The sequence below is a fragment of the Hypanus sabinus genome, chromosome 13 (assembly GCF_030144855.1).
Source record: "Hypanus sabinus isolate sHypSab1 chromosome 13, sHypSab1.hap1, whole genome shotgun sequence".
NCBI lineage: Eukaryota > Metazoa > Chordata > Chondrichthyes > Myliobatiformes > Dasyatidae > Hypanus > Hypanus sabinus.
In genome coordinates this window covers 101,193,596-101,210,496 of record NC_082718.1, presented here as the reverse complement: position 1 = coordinate 101,210,496, position 16,901 = coordinate 101,193,596, and the positions used below count along the sequence as shown (strand labels likewise).

The following is a 16,901-nucleotide window of genomic DNA, read 5'->3' as shown; positions in this document are numbered from 1 at the left end:
TACTTACTCTTAATGAAACTTGGTGTTTAACTGTTAAATTTGCATAAGCAAAAGTACTAGCCATTCCAATGCACACAGCAATTCCTGTATTGAATGCAAGCAAAAAAATGTTGTATGTAGCTTCAAGATTTGAAAATGTTTCAGGGTATTGCCCCTCTCCAATCTTCCAATGTACAGCCTTCATAAATAACTGCATTAACAAGTAAAGCCCAGTTCCATTGTTATCACAAGTCTCAAACAAATAAGAAACAGTTACCTATCCACTGAATTCAGAATATTCTGAGCATTGTTTAGCCCCAGGTGCGTTACTTGGCAATATCTTTACAAAGGCAAAATGCACATGCCTCCTAATCATGATAATGATCATCTCACTCGAAGGACAGTTGTAGATTACTTATAATTGATATTACTGGGAACATTCCCAAACATTGCTGCAAAGTGATGGTAATACTGAATTGCCAGAACTGGTTGCTGAAGTGACAGTTGCTCAATTGATTAATGTTATGACCTGAATAATACATATCACGACAAATTATGGGAAATCTCTGAGCTTCAAGTGACATGTTTTTGAATATCTGTGCAGCTTTCTGATTATAATGTAAATAAAGCCAGTTTGAAAGATAGTTTCATTAGAAGCATCACAACCAAAGCAATCCTGACAAAGAGTGAGAACACTGGAAATATTTGACAGTCAATAACTAATGAACATGAAAGTTAACCCTTCCAGCCAATAACCTCCCATTGCAGTCAGCCAATCTTATGTTTTACGTGCTATTTAAAGATTTAAAATAAAGATTAGCTTTATTTGTCATAGTCACATTGAAACAAAGTGAAATGAGTTGTTTGCATCAAATCAAATAATCAAAGATTGTGCTGGGCAGCCTGTAGTGTTGCCAACAACTAACTGTGTGCCTTCTGGAATGTGGGAGCACCCGGTTGCAACCCATGTGGTCACAGGCTGGACGTGCAGACTCGGGAACTGATCCTCAATCTTAATGTCTGGTGCTGTAAAGTGTTGTGCAAACTGTACACTGCCATGCCATCCCATTTAAGAGGAATGCCTAATCTCATTGGATGTTGAAATAGTAAACTCAAATAACATTAGTCCAGAGGGGAAAGAAAAGTGATTTTGCAAGGTCGGTTATTCTTTGTTCCTATTTTGTTAAACTGTGAGATGGGACCAAACAAAGTGAACTTTATATTAAAAAAAAATTGGTCAGACTACAGCTGGAATATTGGTCAGGTCATCACATTATGAGATTGCTCTGGAGAGGGTTCTGGGGATTCACCAGAATGTTGCCAGACATAGAAGTTTTCAGCGATGGGAGAAACGACAATTCTCCTTGGGACAGAGAAAGCTGAGGAGTTACCTGAGAGAAGTACAGAAAAGTATGAGAACAGATAGTAGGAAACTTAATCATAGTAGATATATCTGAAACAAGAGGTCACAGATTAAGGGTGAATACAAGAGGGGATTGAAGAAAGGAACTTTATTACTAAGGCGTTTGAAATGTGGAGGTAGGTACATTGAAATCTCACAACATTGAAGAGGTGTCCATACAAGCACTGGAAAAGCCAAGATGTAGAAAGCTATAAATCAAGAGCTAGAATAGGATTGATATGGAGAGGTGCTTGATAGTCAGTGTGGATAGTATGAACTGAAGATGCTATTCGTTTATGAGAAACCACTGTATGTAATGCCAGTAATTACAAGCATGCCACCCACTACAATGCCTCAGGTTGCAAGCAGAGCAGATTTGAATGCTACAAATGGAGGAATGGAATATAAAATGCCTATGTTTTGCTTCAAGCAATGATACAGTGATGTATTATGCTCCTCTGTTCCCAGTGATTCTACAGAGAATCACCAGCTCTCTCCTTTATAATGGTCAATTTGATCCTCATTTCTGACTTTCACAACTTCACACTGATTATATGATTACGCAGAAATCAGAGCCTTGCACAGCACTGATGTTCTGAGTTAAAGGATGGTCTGGCCCATTAGCTTTATCCTAGCCATTGCTGACATAATTAGCACAACTCCATGCAAATTAAAGGTATAATTGACCTTGCTTGAAAATTATATTAATCTTAATTGAATATCAAAATCTTAATTAATGTCTAAGACGTTAATCTGTTTTTCATTAAGTTATTTACATTTAAATCTAGTTTGATTGTTTTTAAAAGTTACTGGCTATCAGACATTTAAATAAAGTTTCTTGGCCTTTGGCAGCAATTAGGTATCAAAAGGGGGACAGATAGAGTACATACTAAGAACTTTTTCCCCTAGCGGGGCTGTCTAAAACAAGAGGGCATAGGTAATAAAGTGAGAGGTGGGATGTTCAGAGGGGATCTGTAGAGGATTTTTTTTCTACACAGAGAGCGCCTAGAATCTGGAACATGCTGGCTAAGGAGGTGGCGAAGAAAGGTACCCTGATTGAAAGGTGCATCTCGACAAGCACTTGAATCAACAAGGCATGGAAGGTTATGGGCCAAGTGCAGGTAAACGGGTCTTAGAAAGATTTATTGAAAAGGTTAGCATGGATATGATGGCCCAAAGGGTCTCCACACTGTATGACTCAAAAAGGCCTTTTACCTAATCACGCCAGGACAAGGTGGATGCAACCTGCTCACTGTGTTCTCCACTTTGCAGTACTCTCAGGACATCGGGTAAGCTTGATTAATCCTCAACGTCCAGACCAACAGTGCAAGTAGCCAGGCACCTTGGTAAGTTCAGAGAGGTAGACCCACCACAGAAAAATCCACTAATAACTGGAACTGTGTGTGAAGCTGGTAGAACCACTGCCTCCCAGCTCTCATAACGTGCGCTCAATCCTGACCTCCAGTGCAGTCTGTGTAGAGTTTGTATGTTCTGATGACTGCACATATGTGTTTCCTCCAGATGCTGTGGTTTCTTCTCATTTCCTAAGGATACGTGTGGGTTGGTCAATTACCCCTAATACAGGTACATGATAAAATCTGATGTGGTGAAAATGTGGATAAAATTGGATTGATCTAGGATAATCTTAAATAGGTACTAGATATTTAACATGAACACAACAGATCTAAAGTCCTGTTTTTGTGCTGTACAACTTAATATGGATACCTTACTTCACAATATTTAGTATCAAAAAACTATTCAATGCAGTATACATCTCCATTGAAATAAAATTTCAAGCCACGATCAAAAGTAGGAGTCTGGAGATATTGGGAAAATACTTGTTCATCAAAACTGAAAGGATCTGTGGAATGCAATTTGCTCCGGATACCAGCACAAAAGCACCAAAAAAAACATCAACCATGTGCAGCACGGTAGCATAGTGGTTAGGACAACACTTTACAGCACTGGGGACCGGGGTTCAATTCCCGCCACTGCCTGTAAGGAGTTCTCCGCATGACCACGTATACTTGATAGGTTTGTTAGTCAGTGTAAACTGTCCCGTGATGGGCAGCACTGTATCTCAATAAATAAATAAATGACATGTATGAAGTGTCCTGCTATTTGAATTAACCAGAACACCTTTCCCTCCACAACACACCTCCTCTGAAGAACCTACACAGACTGAGTTCTCAGAGTAGCAGAAAAGTATTTACATTAAAGCGCAGCAAAACCTAGTAAAAAATTGGGTTTGAAAGATGCACTTTGAAGGGCTTGGGCAAAATCCTTTGCTGTGATTGTTCTACCAGTTAGCATAAAAAGGATGTATGTAAATCTAATGCTTTTAAGTACAGTTTGTCGTCTTCTACATATTGCTGCCAGGCTTTATGCATAGTTTTTCATAAAAATTCTATTGTATTTCTTTTTTTTCCTGTAAGTGCCTACAAGAAAATAAATTTTGAAGTAGAATATGGTAACATCTACATGGTTTGATAATAAATTTACTTGGAACTTTTGAATGTAAACAGAACTGATGTCCCATGGACTCAGTTGCTTGATCTAAGCATGGAAGCTTCCAAGTATCTGCTGTGGGCAATTAAAGGCTAACTGCAAAATTTTTCACAGTGTAATAAATAACCGGTAACAATCAACACATAATTTATAGCTGAGCAATCTGAAGTTTGAAAAGCATCCAAATGCTCATACCAAGTTTATGTTGAAAGCAAACTTTTGCCAGTAATATCAAGATAAAGGGAAGGCCCTTTTGAAGCCAGGCAATTGCAGCCTTGAGCTCTGAGAGCGCCGGGGCAGGAGTTCCAGGGTCATCACTGCCATCTTCCATATTTCCATGGCGATCACCAGAAACATGCAACAAGGATGAACGATGGTGGCCGTGGTGATAGTGATGGTGCCGATGGCGGTGATGGTTCTGCATGTTCTCTGTGCGAATGCCTCCCTCTTCCTGTGGGGTCATCTGAATAAAGACATCTCCAGTTCCAACTGAGGCACTGAGCGAAGACCCCAAAACTAGGCCGGACTGGAATGAAGCGGCATTGATTGGGCCTGACTGCAGACTTGTCAAACCAGAAAACATTTGCTGAGGGGATGGGCTTTCAGGTTTTAGCCCTTCAAAAACACCATTCTCATCCACACTGTTCTCTGAACCAACTGTCTGACTCCTTGATCTAAAAGAGAAAATAAAAAGAACTCACAGTGTTGTAATTAAGAACTAAAACGTAACATAATTGGATATATCATCTGCCAAAGTTTTGCCATTGGTGAACTGTCACATGCAGTTCACATTGAGAAAGAAATCAACAGCAGAATTACTGAAATAAGTGTGGCCTTTGGCAGTCAACATGCAATTATGTCAGAGTGCAGAGGTATCAGTTAACAACTGAAAATGAAGGTCGAGAAAGCCACTGTGCTGTCTGTCCTGATGTACGCATGTGAAACCAGCCTAGAAATTGGACCCATTCAATTTCTTTTTAAAATGGCAAATTACACATAGAGATTCATCCAGCATAGATTGAGTTAGCTTCTCTCAGAAAGTTAGCCAGGGGCTCCCAACTTGGGGTCCATGGAACCCCTCGGTTAATAACATAAAAAAAGGTTGGGAATCCCCGGTCTAAACCCTCATATGCTGGATCAACTTAGCACGCTTGAGATTCACTATTGATTTACCCAATGATATACGTTTCCTCCATTGTTCAGTAATTGGGAGGTTTTGGTCAAAATCAATCTTTATCAATGACCCAAGACAAGGACTCCACTGCACAGGGATTTAGGGTAAGCTGCTACTTGTCACTGATACTTTGCATACAGCCATTTGCCAGCTGGTTTATAACAGTCAACATGAAGAAAATGATTCACTGGAGCTCCCTTTGTTAAATGCAGTCTCCATGTGTAGATCAGTTCATTGGCCTCTTGATCAGCCAGATAACAACTTACATGGGGTTATACACAACACAGGAAGTGATCAGGACAGATTATCAGGGGACTGCTTCATCCAGCACCTCCGCACCACCCCAGCAGGACTTTCCAGTGGCCAAACATTTTAATTCTAATTCGCATTCCGAAGTGTCATTCCATGGCCTCCTCTTGTTCCAAGATGAGATCACCCGCAGGGTGGAGCCTCAACACCTTGTATTCCATTGGATACCCTCCAATCTGAGGGTATGAATTTCCAGTTGTTTTACCCCCCTCCCAGCCTCCTCTATTCCCCACTCTGACCTTTTACCTCTTCCCACCTGCCTATCACTTCCCACCATGTCCGCTTATTCTTCCCTTTCTCCTATTGACCTCTCTCCTCTCCTATCAGATTCTTTCATCTCTGGCCCTTGACCTTTCCCACCCACCTGGCTTCACCTATCACCATCTAGCCATCCGCTTCCCCACCCAGTTTAATTCAGGCATCTCCCCCCTTCCCACTCAGCCTGAAACGTTGACTGTTTACCCTTTTCCATTGATGTTGCCTGACCTGTTGAGTTCCTCCAGCACTTTGCATGTCTTCCTTAGGACAGACTATTGTTTGAGGATATGGAGACAAATAGGAGAGTGTATTAACCCCCTTCCTCCACATTTTCCCTCACCACAGAGAGCCTTTCCAGCCACTTTGGCTTGTAGAGTCAGGGGAAGAATTCTGTAACTATGGCTTACTTCCCAGGGCACAACAATGAAGAGGTCTTTGCAAGCTCTTCATGTGGTGCTCTGTGGGAACCAGGCACCTCCTTTCAGCGTGAGATTATGCAACATGTCAGAGTGCTGCTCTTAATGTTCTTTTTAGCCGAATTTATGACCTGCAAGAGGTCCAGGTAGGTGCTAGCACTGTATGTAGCTGTGTTTGAAGGGTGAAATCCAATTTCTAGGCAGCAATGGTGCGAGGCTGAATCAGTTTCACATAAGCTGTCAGAGGAAGCAGACAGGTAAAAGATGACATGAGAAGTCAAATCATAGACAGGTTTACACACTGATGAGATGAGGGTATCAGATGGGCAACTGCAAACAGAATCTGTCCATGGCAGACGATGAAGGACAGAAATATTCCCCACCAAGAACGAAAGAAACATTTCAAGGGCTCGCTCAAGTCAACCTTGAAGCATTTCAGTATGACGTAGAGTACCGGGAGAACATGACTCTTTATTTTTCCACCCGTCGAGGCCCCATCCATTGTCAATATAGTTTATGAACCAAGGCAGAACAGAAGCAAAAGCAATGATAACCTCACAATAGCAGCGTCCATTGGTAATCATGCAACTCAAAGCAGAATCTCCTGTTCAGACTGCCACAGGCGGTTCAAAGCACAATCTGTCTTCAGCAGCCATTCATGTGTTCACAGAATTCAAACCAACCTGTGATACCATGGTCATCTTTGAATTCAACCGGCAAACGATCGAATAAATAATGCATACGTACAAATATGGCAGTATTCAGAAACTACAGGATAATTGGTGGAAGAAATAAACAAATTCACACTGTTACAAAACTTAGATCTCTGAAGTTGTACTTAAGACACAAAATTTGAGCAGGCTAATACAAAATTTAAGAAATTTAAAACAAAATCGGTTCTGAATTAAAGAGAAAACATAACTTCAAAAGTCAGGACATAATACTTGTTGATCTTCTAAGCCTTACCCTAAGATTACAACAATATTTTCTTAAGGAAAGAGTGAACTACATTAAACCATAATTTATTTAATGACCATGTCTAATAATCAGCTGGGTTATGGAAGAAATCCACTTTCTATCCGTGATAAAATAATTAAAATTAACTACTAACATTTGCAATGTACCAATGTTTGCACTTATTAAATACTTCTTCGACAAGGCTGACCCTTGGCCTTCCCCATACACTTATTTCTAATCAAATAACAGCACCCTTACCTCTCTGGTGGAATGTTATCCGCATTACTACTATGCCTTCTCTGCATCTTCTTCCAGTCCGTCGTAAATTGGAAAAAGAAATCTAAATGCAATGGAAAGTTGTTTTACTGATGTAGATTGTAAATTTTGGGAATAAATCTAATGAACATTCATTTTGTACATGGCACACAGTAAATTGAGCAGTTCTCGAAATTATATTTCACAGATAACATCATATTAAAATGTTTTATCATCTGCTTGAGGTATATTTAATATTATGTTGGAATACAACGTTAATCTGCAGCCAGTAATATTGGATTACATATTTTTCACAGCATGAGCGGTAACGCCCTGTAAAACTGTTAATATTCTATGCTGATCACTTCGGGTTATTGTAAGATATGGACAGGGTGCTATGTTTTCATTGCACTGTTCACCACACAGCTGAACACGAACAGACCCCCCGAGAACTACATAACCTCACCCCCATTCATTCCGGATTGAAGCAGTCACCCCGACTGTGACAGCCCTTTGTTATTGCTCTTTGACCTTTCGCCTGTCTAGCGTCATCGCCGGACGCGAAGAATTGGCAGCTGCGCCCACCAGTGAACGCGCGACGTTTGCGGAATCCTAGAGAACGATCCAATCCGAGTGCAGCTCCGGGGCGGAGCTTCCTCTGGGCTGGCTGTTGTTTTCCTACCGGAGCCGGGAGCACGGCGTTGGGGTGGCGGAGAATCGCGGCGCGCTGACGGGGAACGCCATGGATTCCAGCCGGTAGTACAAGTCGGGGATTTGGGCGAACCGCCGACCTGATGGTGCACTGCATTTCTATGGTGTGGCGCAAGGTGTTGAGGAAGCGCTGGGTCCTTGCCGTGGTCTTCGGCCTTTCCCTCATCTATTTCCTGCGCAGCACCTTGAGACAGGTGAGAACATCGTCCCCATCCATCGAGGGATGACTGACACCATCCCTGATCCCCTTCCCCATCCACCGAGAGATGAGTGACACCATCCCTGATCCCCTTCCCCATCCATCGAGAGATGAGTGACACCATCCCTGATCCCCTTCCCCATCCATCGAGAGATGGGTGACACCATCCCTGATCCCCTTCCCCATCCATCGTGATGAGTGACACCACCCCTGATCCCCCTCCCCATCCATCGAGAGATGAGTGACACCACCCCTGATCCCCTTTCCCATCCATCAAGAGATGGGTGACACCACCCCCGATCCCCTTCCCCATCCATCGATTGATGAGTGACACCACCCCTGATCCCCCTCCCCATCCATCGAGAGATGACTGACACCACCCCCGATCCCCCTCCCCATCCATCGAGAGATGAGTGACACCACCCCCGATCCCCTTCCCCATCCATCGAGAGATGACTGACACCACCCCCGATCCCCTTCCCCATCCATCGAGAGATGACTGACACCACCCCCGATCCCCCTCCCCATCCATCGAGAGATGAGTGACACCACCCCCGATCCCCTTCCCCATCCATCGAGAGATGACTGACACCACCCCCGATCCCCTTCCCTATCCATCGAGAGATGACTGACACCACACCTGATCCCCCTCCCCATCCATCGAGAGATGAGTGACACCACCCCTGATCCCCCTCCCCATCCATCGAGAGATGAGTGACACCACCCCTGATCCCCCTCCCCATCCATCGACAGATGAGTGACACCAACCCGATCCCCTTCCCCATCCATCGAGAGATGAGTGACACCACCCCTGATCCCCTTCCCCATCCATCGAGAGATGACTGACACCACCCTCGATCCCCTTCCCCATCCATCGAGAGATGACTGATACCATCCCTGATCCCCCTCCCCATCCATCGAGAGATGAGTGACACCATCCCTGATCCCCTTCCCCATCCATCAAGAGATGAGTGACACCATCCCGATCCCCTTCCCCATCCATCGATCGGTGAGTGACACCACCCTCGATCCCCCTCCCCATCCATCGAGAGATTGGTGACACCAACCCGATCCCCTTCCCCATCCATCAAGAGATTGGTGACACCGCCCCCGATCCCCTTCCCCATCCATCAAGAGATGGGTGACACCACCCCGATCCCCTTCCCCATTCATCGATCGGTGAGTGACACCATCCCGATCCCCTTCCCCATCCATCGATCGGTGAGTGACACCAACCCGATCCCCTTCCCCATCCATCGAGAGATGAGTGACACCACCCCGATCCCCTTCCCCATCCATCGAGAGATGAGTGACACCACCCTCGATCCCCTTCCCCATCCATCGAGAGATGAGTGACACCATCCCTGATCCCCTTCCCCATCCATCGAGAGATGAGTGACACCACCCTCGATCCCCTTCCCCATCCATCGAGAGATGAGTGACACCACCCTCGATCCCCTTCCCCATCCATCGAGAGATGACTGACACCATCCCTGATCCCCCTCCCCATCCATCGAGAGATGAGTGACACCATCCCTGATCCCCTTTCCCATCCATCGAGAGATGGGTGACACCACCCCCGATCCCCTTCCCCATCCATCGAGAGATGAGTGACACCATCCCGATCCCCTTCCCCATCCATCGATCGATGAGGGACACCACCCTCGATCCCCCTCCCCATCCATCGAGAGATGAGTGACACCATCCCTGATCCCCTTCCCCATCCATCAAGAGATGAGTGACACCATCCCTGATCCCCTTCCCCATCCACCGATCGATGAGTGACACCACCCTCGATCCCCCTCCCCATCCATCGAGAGATGACTGACACCATCCCTGATCCCCTTTCCCATCCATTGAGAGATGACTGACACCATCCCGATCCCCTTCCCCATCCATCGAAAGATGAGTGACACCACCCCTGATCCCCCGCCCCATCCATCGAGAGATGAGTGATCCATCCCGATCCCCTTCCCCATCCATCGAGAGATGACTGACGCCATCCCGATCCCCTTTCCCATCCATCGAGAGATACATGACACCACTCTTCTGATCCCTCCTGAGATCCAGACTCCTTGCCTTGGTCAATCTGTCTGTATCTTGCTATTCTGTGACAGGTTAGATGTGACCCTGGATCTGAGCTGTAAGTGCCCACAAATGCCTAACTCACTTTGCTCTCATCATTCTGATTCCAAATCCCTACTCTTAGACTTGTTGGTTTCTCTTGGGCATTTCATTATCATTTATTTATTCATTTTAATCGGAGATAAGAATCAAATGGTACTGAAATGCTTTTGTATGGAATCACAATAATGATATTAAGACGATAATTTTTTTTGATCTAGCTCACCGCCATTATGTGGGATATGCGAATGGAACCTCAGAATGATTACTCAATCTGTTTCTGGAGGCTGAGGTGTTAAAAGAAAAACGAATGGATACAAAGGTTTTTCCCCTCCCCCTCCTACTTTCAAATCTCTTACTATCTTTCCTTTCAGTTAGTCCTGACGAAGGGTCTCGGCCCGAAATGTCGACTGTGCTTCTCCCTATAGATGCTGCCTGGCCTGCTGTGTTCCACCAGCATTTTGTGTGTGTTGCTTGAATTTCCAGCATCTGCAGATTTCCTCGTATTTGGGTACAAAGGTTAACAGGTTTCTCCATTGTGTCTCAAAGGAAGTGGCTGCAAGTTGGTGGGTATGCTGGTTGTACTCCACCAAAATTTCCTGGATTCTGCAGCATTTTGCACAGGGTTGGAAAACCACAAATTGTAACATCACTAATCTAGAAGGAAGAGAGTCTGAAAGCAGAAGGTGTAGTGAATTAGCTTTATATAGATCTCTGGGAAATTTTTGAAATTCATTATTATGGAAGGAACACTAAGATGTTCAGAAAAGCTCAAAACAGTCAAGAAGTTAACATGATTTAATGAAAGGGAAGTTGTGTTTAACAATTTGCACAGTGTGTGATTTTTAACAACAGGTGGATGAAGGATGAGAGCATAGTTGACAATTGGTATCTAACTCTGTACATGGACACAACTGCAGTTCATTTGGTATCCAGCTTGTTATGTGTGAACCACTTACTTTGTGTAAGCTGTTTTTTATATCATTTCCTGTGTTGTGGGTTAATTTGGATTTCATTTTGAAACACATGGTGGAAAGACATCCATCTCTATCCACACTTTATTTTCCTGTGAAACAGCAACATCTTTTCACAAGATCTCATTCAAAACCCAGATGGAAGCTTCCAACTCAGGTGATTTTTGGGAAAGTGTCTAACTCACTGCATAGCTTTGTATATCTGCAGTGTGAGGGTAGTAGTGTGAAAAGATAACTTGTCTTCAAAGGCATCGCCCATGGACTGGAGAGTCATCTGAACACCATACACAACGATGTCAGCATCCAACCTGAGCAACATCAATCGCCATGGCCTGAAAGTGAGGTCAGAATTCGGCATATCGATTACGTCATTGTGAAACTCGAGGGAGTCCACGATTAGCTTAGCCGCAGCACGAGCTCGTGCCGAAGCTGGGGCGGCAAGAATGAGTGCAGCTTATGCTAAAAGTGAAATTGAGATGTAAGTGGGGAAAGCTTGTATAGACATGGTGAGAGCACATGTGGAAGTTACATTAAGTATGCTCAGAAGAAAGCGAAGCTGAGGCTCCCTCGGCAGGGACAAAGGTGTATGAAGTAGCAGCTGACTTAGACAGTGGTGAGTCTACAACTAGAATCAGTGACTACAGTCAGTGCAGCTTACTAAATAATATGTCCTGACACAAGGAGAAGCTGTCCACACCACACAGACAACATGCCTTTCACATAGGCCAGATATTGACAGTCAAAGTCTACAGCAACAAAGACTCACAAGTTACATTAGAGCAAAACCTCAGTCAAGAGTTGCTACCGATACCAACCCCATTTGCACAGTCATGGACAGACTGAACTTCCATCTAATCCAGGACACATCTTTGACAAACCAGTCTCCTTGATGGCCTCATTCTCAGTATCTTGCTCACTGAGACCTAGTCATAGCAGGACTAAATGTGTTCAACAACCAGTCTACCAGTTATCTGTCCTGGAAATCAAATTTTCACAATACCGTGGAAGGGCTTAAGTCTCAAACCAAGCGAAGAGCTAGACCTTCTCTGTAAGTGACTTGATGGGGAGTCACTGCAACATGTACTTGTAAGGGCAGTTGACATTAATAATCCAGCTGCAGGGTTACAACTTCCGTGGCAGAGACTGGACAAGTGCTGTGGCTCTCCAGAGCCAATGGAAGAATCTCTCCTCAGCAGACTTGATAACTTTCCAAAGCTCTCACACAATGTACCTGGAAGCTACTGGAGCTTTCAGATCAGTTGTCAGAACTGCAAGCCACAAAAAAGAAGGGTTACCTACCAGGTCTGAGTTCCTTGGATACAACAAGAGGAATAAACCTGATAGTGGAGAAACTACAAAACACCATGCAAGAATAGTGGATAACTAAAGGTTTCAAGTCTATAACGAAGCCTCATGCCAACTATCTACCATTTTCATTCTTTCTGGAATTTACCTGCTGCCATGCAGAAATCCAAAATTACTCTAGTTTTACAGTATGTTCTCAACTTCCGGTAATAAGTCAACTTCAAGGGATGTCTCCATCAAATGTATGGAAAACCAAAACCCCTATCACAGTCAACAAAACTGGAGCAGCAAACTCTATCATGAACCCCAATGAACACTGTCCAGTCTATAAGAAATCTCACCCCTTCAAGAAATGCGGAGGATTAAGAAAAAATCCGTTTGCGTACTGATGATACTTTCTAAAAGAGCACTCAATATGTTTCAAATGTGCTGCAACAGCAAGGGACTGTGAAGTTATACACTCCACTGGGTGCACTTCATTCAGGGCCAACATCTTGGACTACTACTGGTTCCAGCACACTTTCAGCAGAGCATGGAGGGGAACCAGCTGAGCAGCCATCAGATGTAGCCACTTCCTCTTGCACAGAGATATGTGGGAAAGGGTTCCAAGGAAAATCCTGTTCTCAACTGCATGTGCTCATTCACACCTTAAGGCCTTAGCTGACAAGATCACCCATTGATTCCTCTGCTGAGATACTCCAGTTATTTTGCAGAGACACCATCTGTGTATATAAGATATGTGAATAGCGCAGCGGTCGTCATTGTATACTTTATGCCCAGTGACTGGACCTGGGTTGGGCCATAGTTCGTGAATTCTACCTTGATAGTGTTTGTTAACCCATTGTCAGCACATTTAACACTAATGTCCTAGAGAACTGGCACCCAAGCTATCAAATATGCTATGAGAATAGAAATTACAGTCAGTCCTCCTTACCACGAGGGATTGGTTCCAGGACACCCCGTGCATACCAAATAACGTGGATGCTCAAGTCCCTTATTTAACCTGTCCAGTGCGGTGGTCTTTAGGACCCAGTGGAACCCTGGACCTTGTTTTACCTGTCTCAGTGCTGTGGACTTTAGGACTTGGCGCAGCTCTAAATCCACAGTCTTTCTGTTCATGAAAATAATTACGATCACAATTGAAAATAAAGTGGAAGTAATAAAGCGATTGGAAAGAGGTGAAACACCATCGGTCATTGGAAAAGCATTAGGCTACAGTCGGTCAATGATCGGAACAATTTTAATGGGGCTCTGCCCCGATGAAAGCTACAATTATTACTAAGCGACACAGTGGTTTAATTATTGAAATACATGCGCTTCTTAAGTGTTTTATATGCATAGAAAGGTAAAATGTATACTATATACTAAGACAAATGTTTGGCTAACTGACGCTAAATAGTACCGGATGTACTTGTTCTGACTTCAAATCCGACTTAAAGACGGACTCAGGAACGGAACTCGTTCATAACCCAGGGACAGCCTGTGCTTTTAAATCATCTCTAGATTACTTGTAGTACCTAATACAATATAAATGCTATGTAAATAGTTGTCATACTGTATTGTTTAGGGTATAATGACAAGAAAAAATTGTCCATACATGCTCAAACGACGAGTGCTGGAGAGAGAACTTTCGGGTTTTCCTGATCCATGGTTGGTTGAATCTGCGCATGCGGAACCCATGGATAAGGAGGGCCAACTGTATATCTGTAGCTGGGCTCCTGTCACTTGGAAGATGTCCATAAGCTAGCATCTTCCATTGCAGATGAGGTTTTCCTTCAAATCATGAACAGAGAGTTCAGTAAAGATGAGTCAAACAGTTGGGTAGCTCTCCTTCCTTTTTGCTCACCATGGCAACTCCTACCAAATAGCAGAGAGCTGGCCCTTAGTGGACTTGTCCTCAGTTGCACATCGAGAAGGAAACTCGAAATGAGGGGCCATTATACAGAATTCATGGAGAGACCTTCAGGAACAATCTTGCTGAGTTAGCGCCTCCATCAGATCCCAGCAAAGAAAACTAGTATTTGCCCAACTTGAATGTATACTACCCCACAAAACCTGCACAAATATGAGTTGTCTTTGATTCAAATGCACAATTTATAGGCGTATCACTGAACAATGTGCTCTTGCCGGGTCCAGACTTAATTAACAGTCTGCTCAGGGTCCTCGTGCTTTTTAGAATTGAGTCTGTTGCAGTGATGGCAGATATTGAACAAATGTTCCACAACTTCCTAATGAGTGAGGATCATTGAGAAGACCTCAGATTCTTGAGGTTTGGTGACCATCAACTGGACAAGATTCTGGAGTACCATATGAAAGTTGGTGTACTTGTTAGCTGGCCTTCACCAGCTGTGGCAATTGATGGCCTTAGGAGGATAGTTATTGATGGAGAGAAGGAATTCGGATCTCTGAAACATGGATACACCTAGAGAGACATTTTTATGTGGATGATGGTCTGAAGTCACTTTCTTGTGCAGAAAGTGCAGTCAGTGTGATGAAAGCAGTGCAAGACTTGTTGGTGCAGTCTAATCTTGGACTGTATCTGATCGCTTCCAACAGTGCTGAGGTCATGCTGTGTTTCCCACCTGAAGATCTGGCCGAAGGTCCACAGATTCTTGACCTTGGACAGGACCTCCAAGATCTCAAGGTCCAGGACCTTGGATGAGATCTCATTGCCAAATCCCTTACTTTCCAGGTCACTGATACCAAAAGACCCTTTAGACATCATGGTGTGCTATCGACTATCAACAGTGACCACCTTCGATTTGCTGCTCCTGTTAGTATCCAGGGATGCTTTAAAAGAGTTGACCTCAGACATTTGTGGATGTGATGTCCCACTCAATAAAGAGAAAAATTAGCAGGGGCTATAGTGGTTTTCTTGCTGGTTCCTAACCAAGAATATCATCAAGGGCAACATTTTTGAAGTGAGACAATTTCAAGGCCAGTCTCTGAATCTATCCTTTTATGAAAGATTTAATGAATAGATCATTTGACTTTTAGTTTCAGTAATTAAGTTTGACATCCTACAGATGCCAGGCTGGGAGTGTTCTGGTCTCGAGGGGCACAGTTAATTTTGTATGACCATCACTTCCTGTTTGTAAGCTGCTTTTTATATAATTTCTTGTGCAGGTTAATTTGGATTTTGTTTTGAGGCACACAGTGAAAAGACATCCACCTTCATCTGCTCTTTATTTAACCTTGAAACAACAATATCTTTTCACAAGTGAGATATCATTTAAAACCCTAAATGAAACGTCTGTCTCAGGCAATTTTTGAGAAAGTGTTTAACTCACTGCAGAGTTTTATATATCCATACGGTGAGAGCAGTAGATATGTCCTCCCTGTGACTGTGTGAGTCTCCTCTGGGTGTTCCAATTTCCTAACATATTACAAAGACATACGGTTTAGTAGGGGAGTTGGTCACTTGGATATAATTGGGTGGCATAGGTTTGTGGACTAGAAAGGGCTGTTACCATGTTCTCTAAATAAGAAATTAAAAAGTTTGATCAGGTTAGGCGGATATTGAAGTATTGAAGAATCAAAGGTAATGTTATTTACACACACAAGATCCTGGCAGGATATGTCCTGAGAGAATGTTTCCCTAGTGGAGGTATCTAGAGCCAGTGAGCATAGATTCAGAAGAAGAGATTGCCTATTTCAGATGGAATGAAAATGACTTCTCTGAGGATTATGAATCTTCAGAATTCTTACTTCAGAGGGCTGTGAAGGTGGATTATTAAATATATTGAAGAGACAGTTGATCAGTATTTGCATTATGTGGGGGTAGAGAGGTCTAGGGAGAAAACAGAAAAGAGCGGCGGTTAAGATTGGATCATTTATTATCTGATTTCAGAGCTGGGCACTTTTAAAGGATAGACTAGCTGACAGCTGCACCTGTTTATTTTGAGCTTCGTTGACATTTTTTACCACTTTTCCTCTTTCCCTGAGATAATTGTAAAATGCTGGTTTTCACATCTCTTGTATACTAAAAAAGCAGCCTGCAAATGTCATGGCTTTTTCTTGTGGTTTCTGTGATGTATCTTATAAATTGTTTGAGGCCAATGGTTATCTGAAGGTATAACATTTCTTTCAAATAAATTTAAAGGAATAATAATTTAACAATTTAAAGGAATTTAAATTTAGTGAATCTTATCTCATTATTGATTCCAACAATCCCAAGTGTAATGGAGTAGAAAATATATATATGTATGTATTTTGTGTATTTTAGGTGAAATGAGAGGGAGGGGAGAGAGAGAATACAGAGTACTGAAGATACAGATTAAGTGATTTCGAACGGAAATAGTAAGGCTTTCTTCACTCAAGCTATTGTTGT

General features: G+C 43.4%; 2 protein-coding genes across 3 annotated transcripts in view; one reads left to right on the top strand and one right to left on the bottom strand.

Moving 5' to 3' along the window:
* rnft2 (ring finger protein, transmembrane 2) overlaps positions 1-7,780 on the bottom strand; it is a 33,750-nt gene extending 25,970 nt beyond the window's left edge. Inside the window, exons 1-4 of the mRNA XM_059988301.1 lie at positions 7,725-7,780; positions 7,262-7,343; positions 4,085-4,563; positions 8-84 (exon numbers count right to left, since the gene is read on the bottom strand). Of these exons, the coding sequence (XP_059844284.1) occupies positions 8-84; positions 4,085-4,563; positions 7,262-7,343; positions 7,725-7,734 (648 nt within the window). The 5' untranslated portion in view covers positions 7,735-7,780. The remainder of the gene's footprint in view (positions 1-7; positions 85-4,084; positions 4,564-7,261; positions 7,344-7,724) is intronic.
* Positions 7,781-7,915: 135 nt separating this feature from the next.
* The window catches only part of spring1 (SREBF pathway regulator in golgi 1), a 34,991-nt gene continuing 26,005 nt past the window's right edge, over positions 7,916-16,901 (top strand). The window contains exons 1-2 of one of the 2 annotated variants that reach the window (XM_059988300.1): positions 7,927-8,163; positions 10,514-10,614. In XM_059988300.1, coding sequence (XP_059844283.1) covers positions 10,603-10,614 — 12 coding nt within the window. In that variant the 5' untranslated portion in view covers positions 7,927-8,163; positions 10,514-10,602. Of the gene's footprint in view, positions 8,164-10,513; positions 10,615-16,901 lie in introns of both variants that reach the window. The other variant, XM_059988298.1, reaches the window with a different exon arrangement.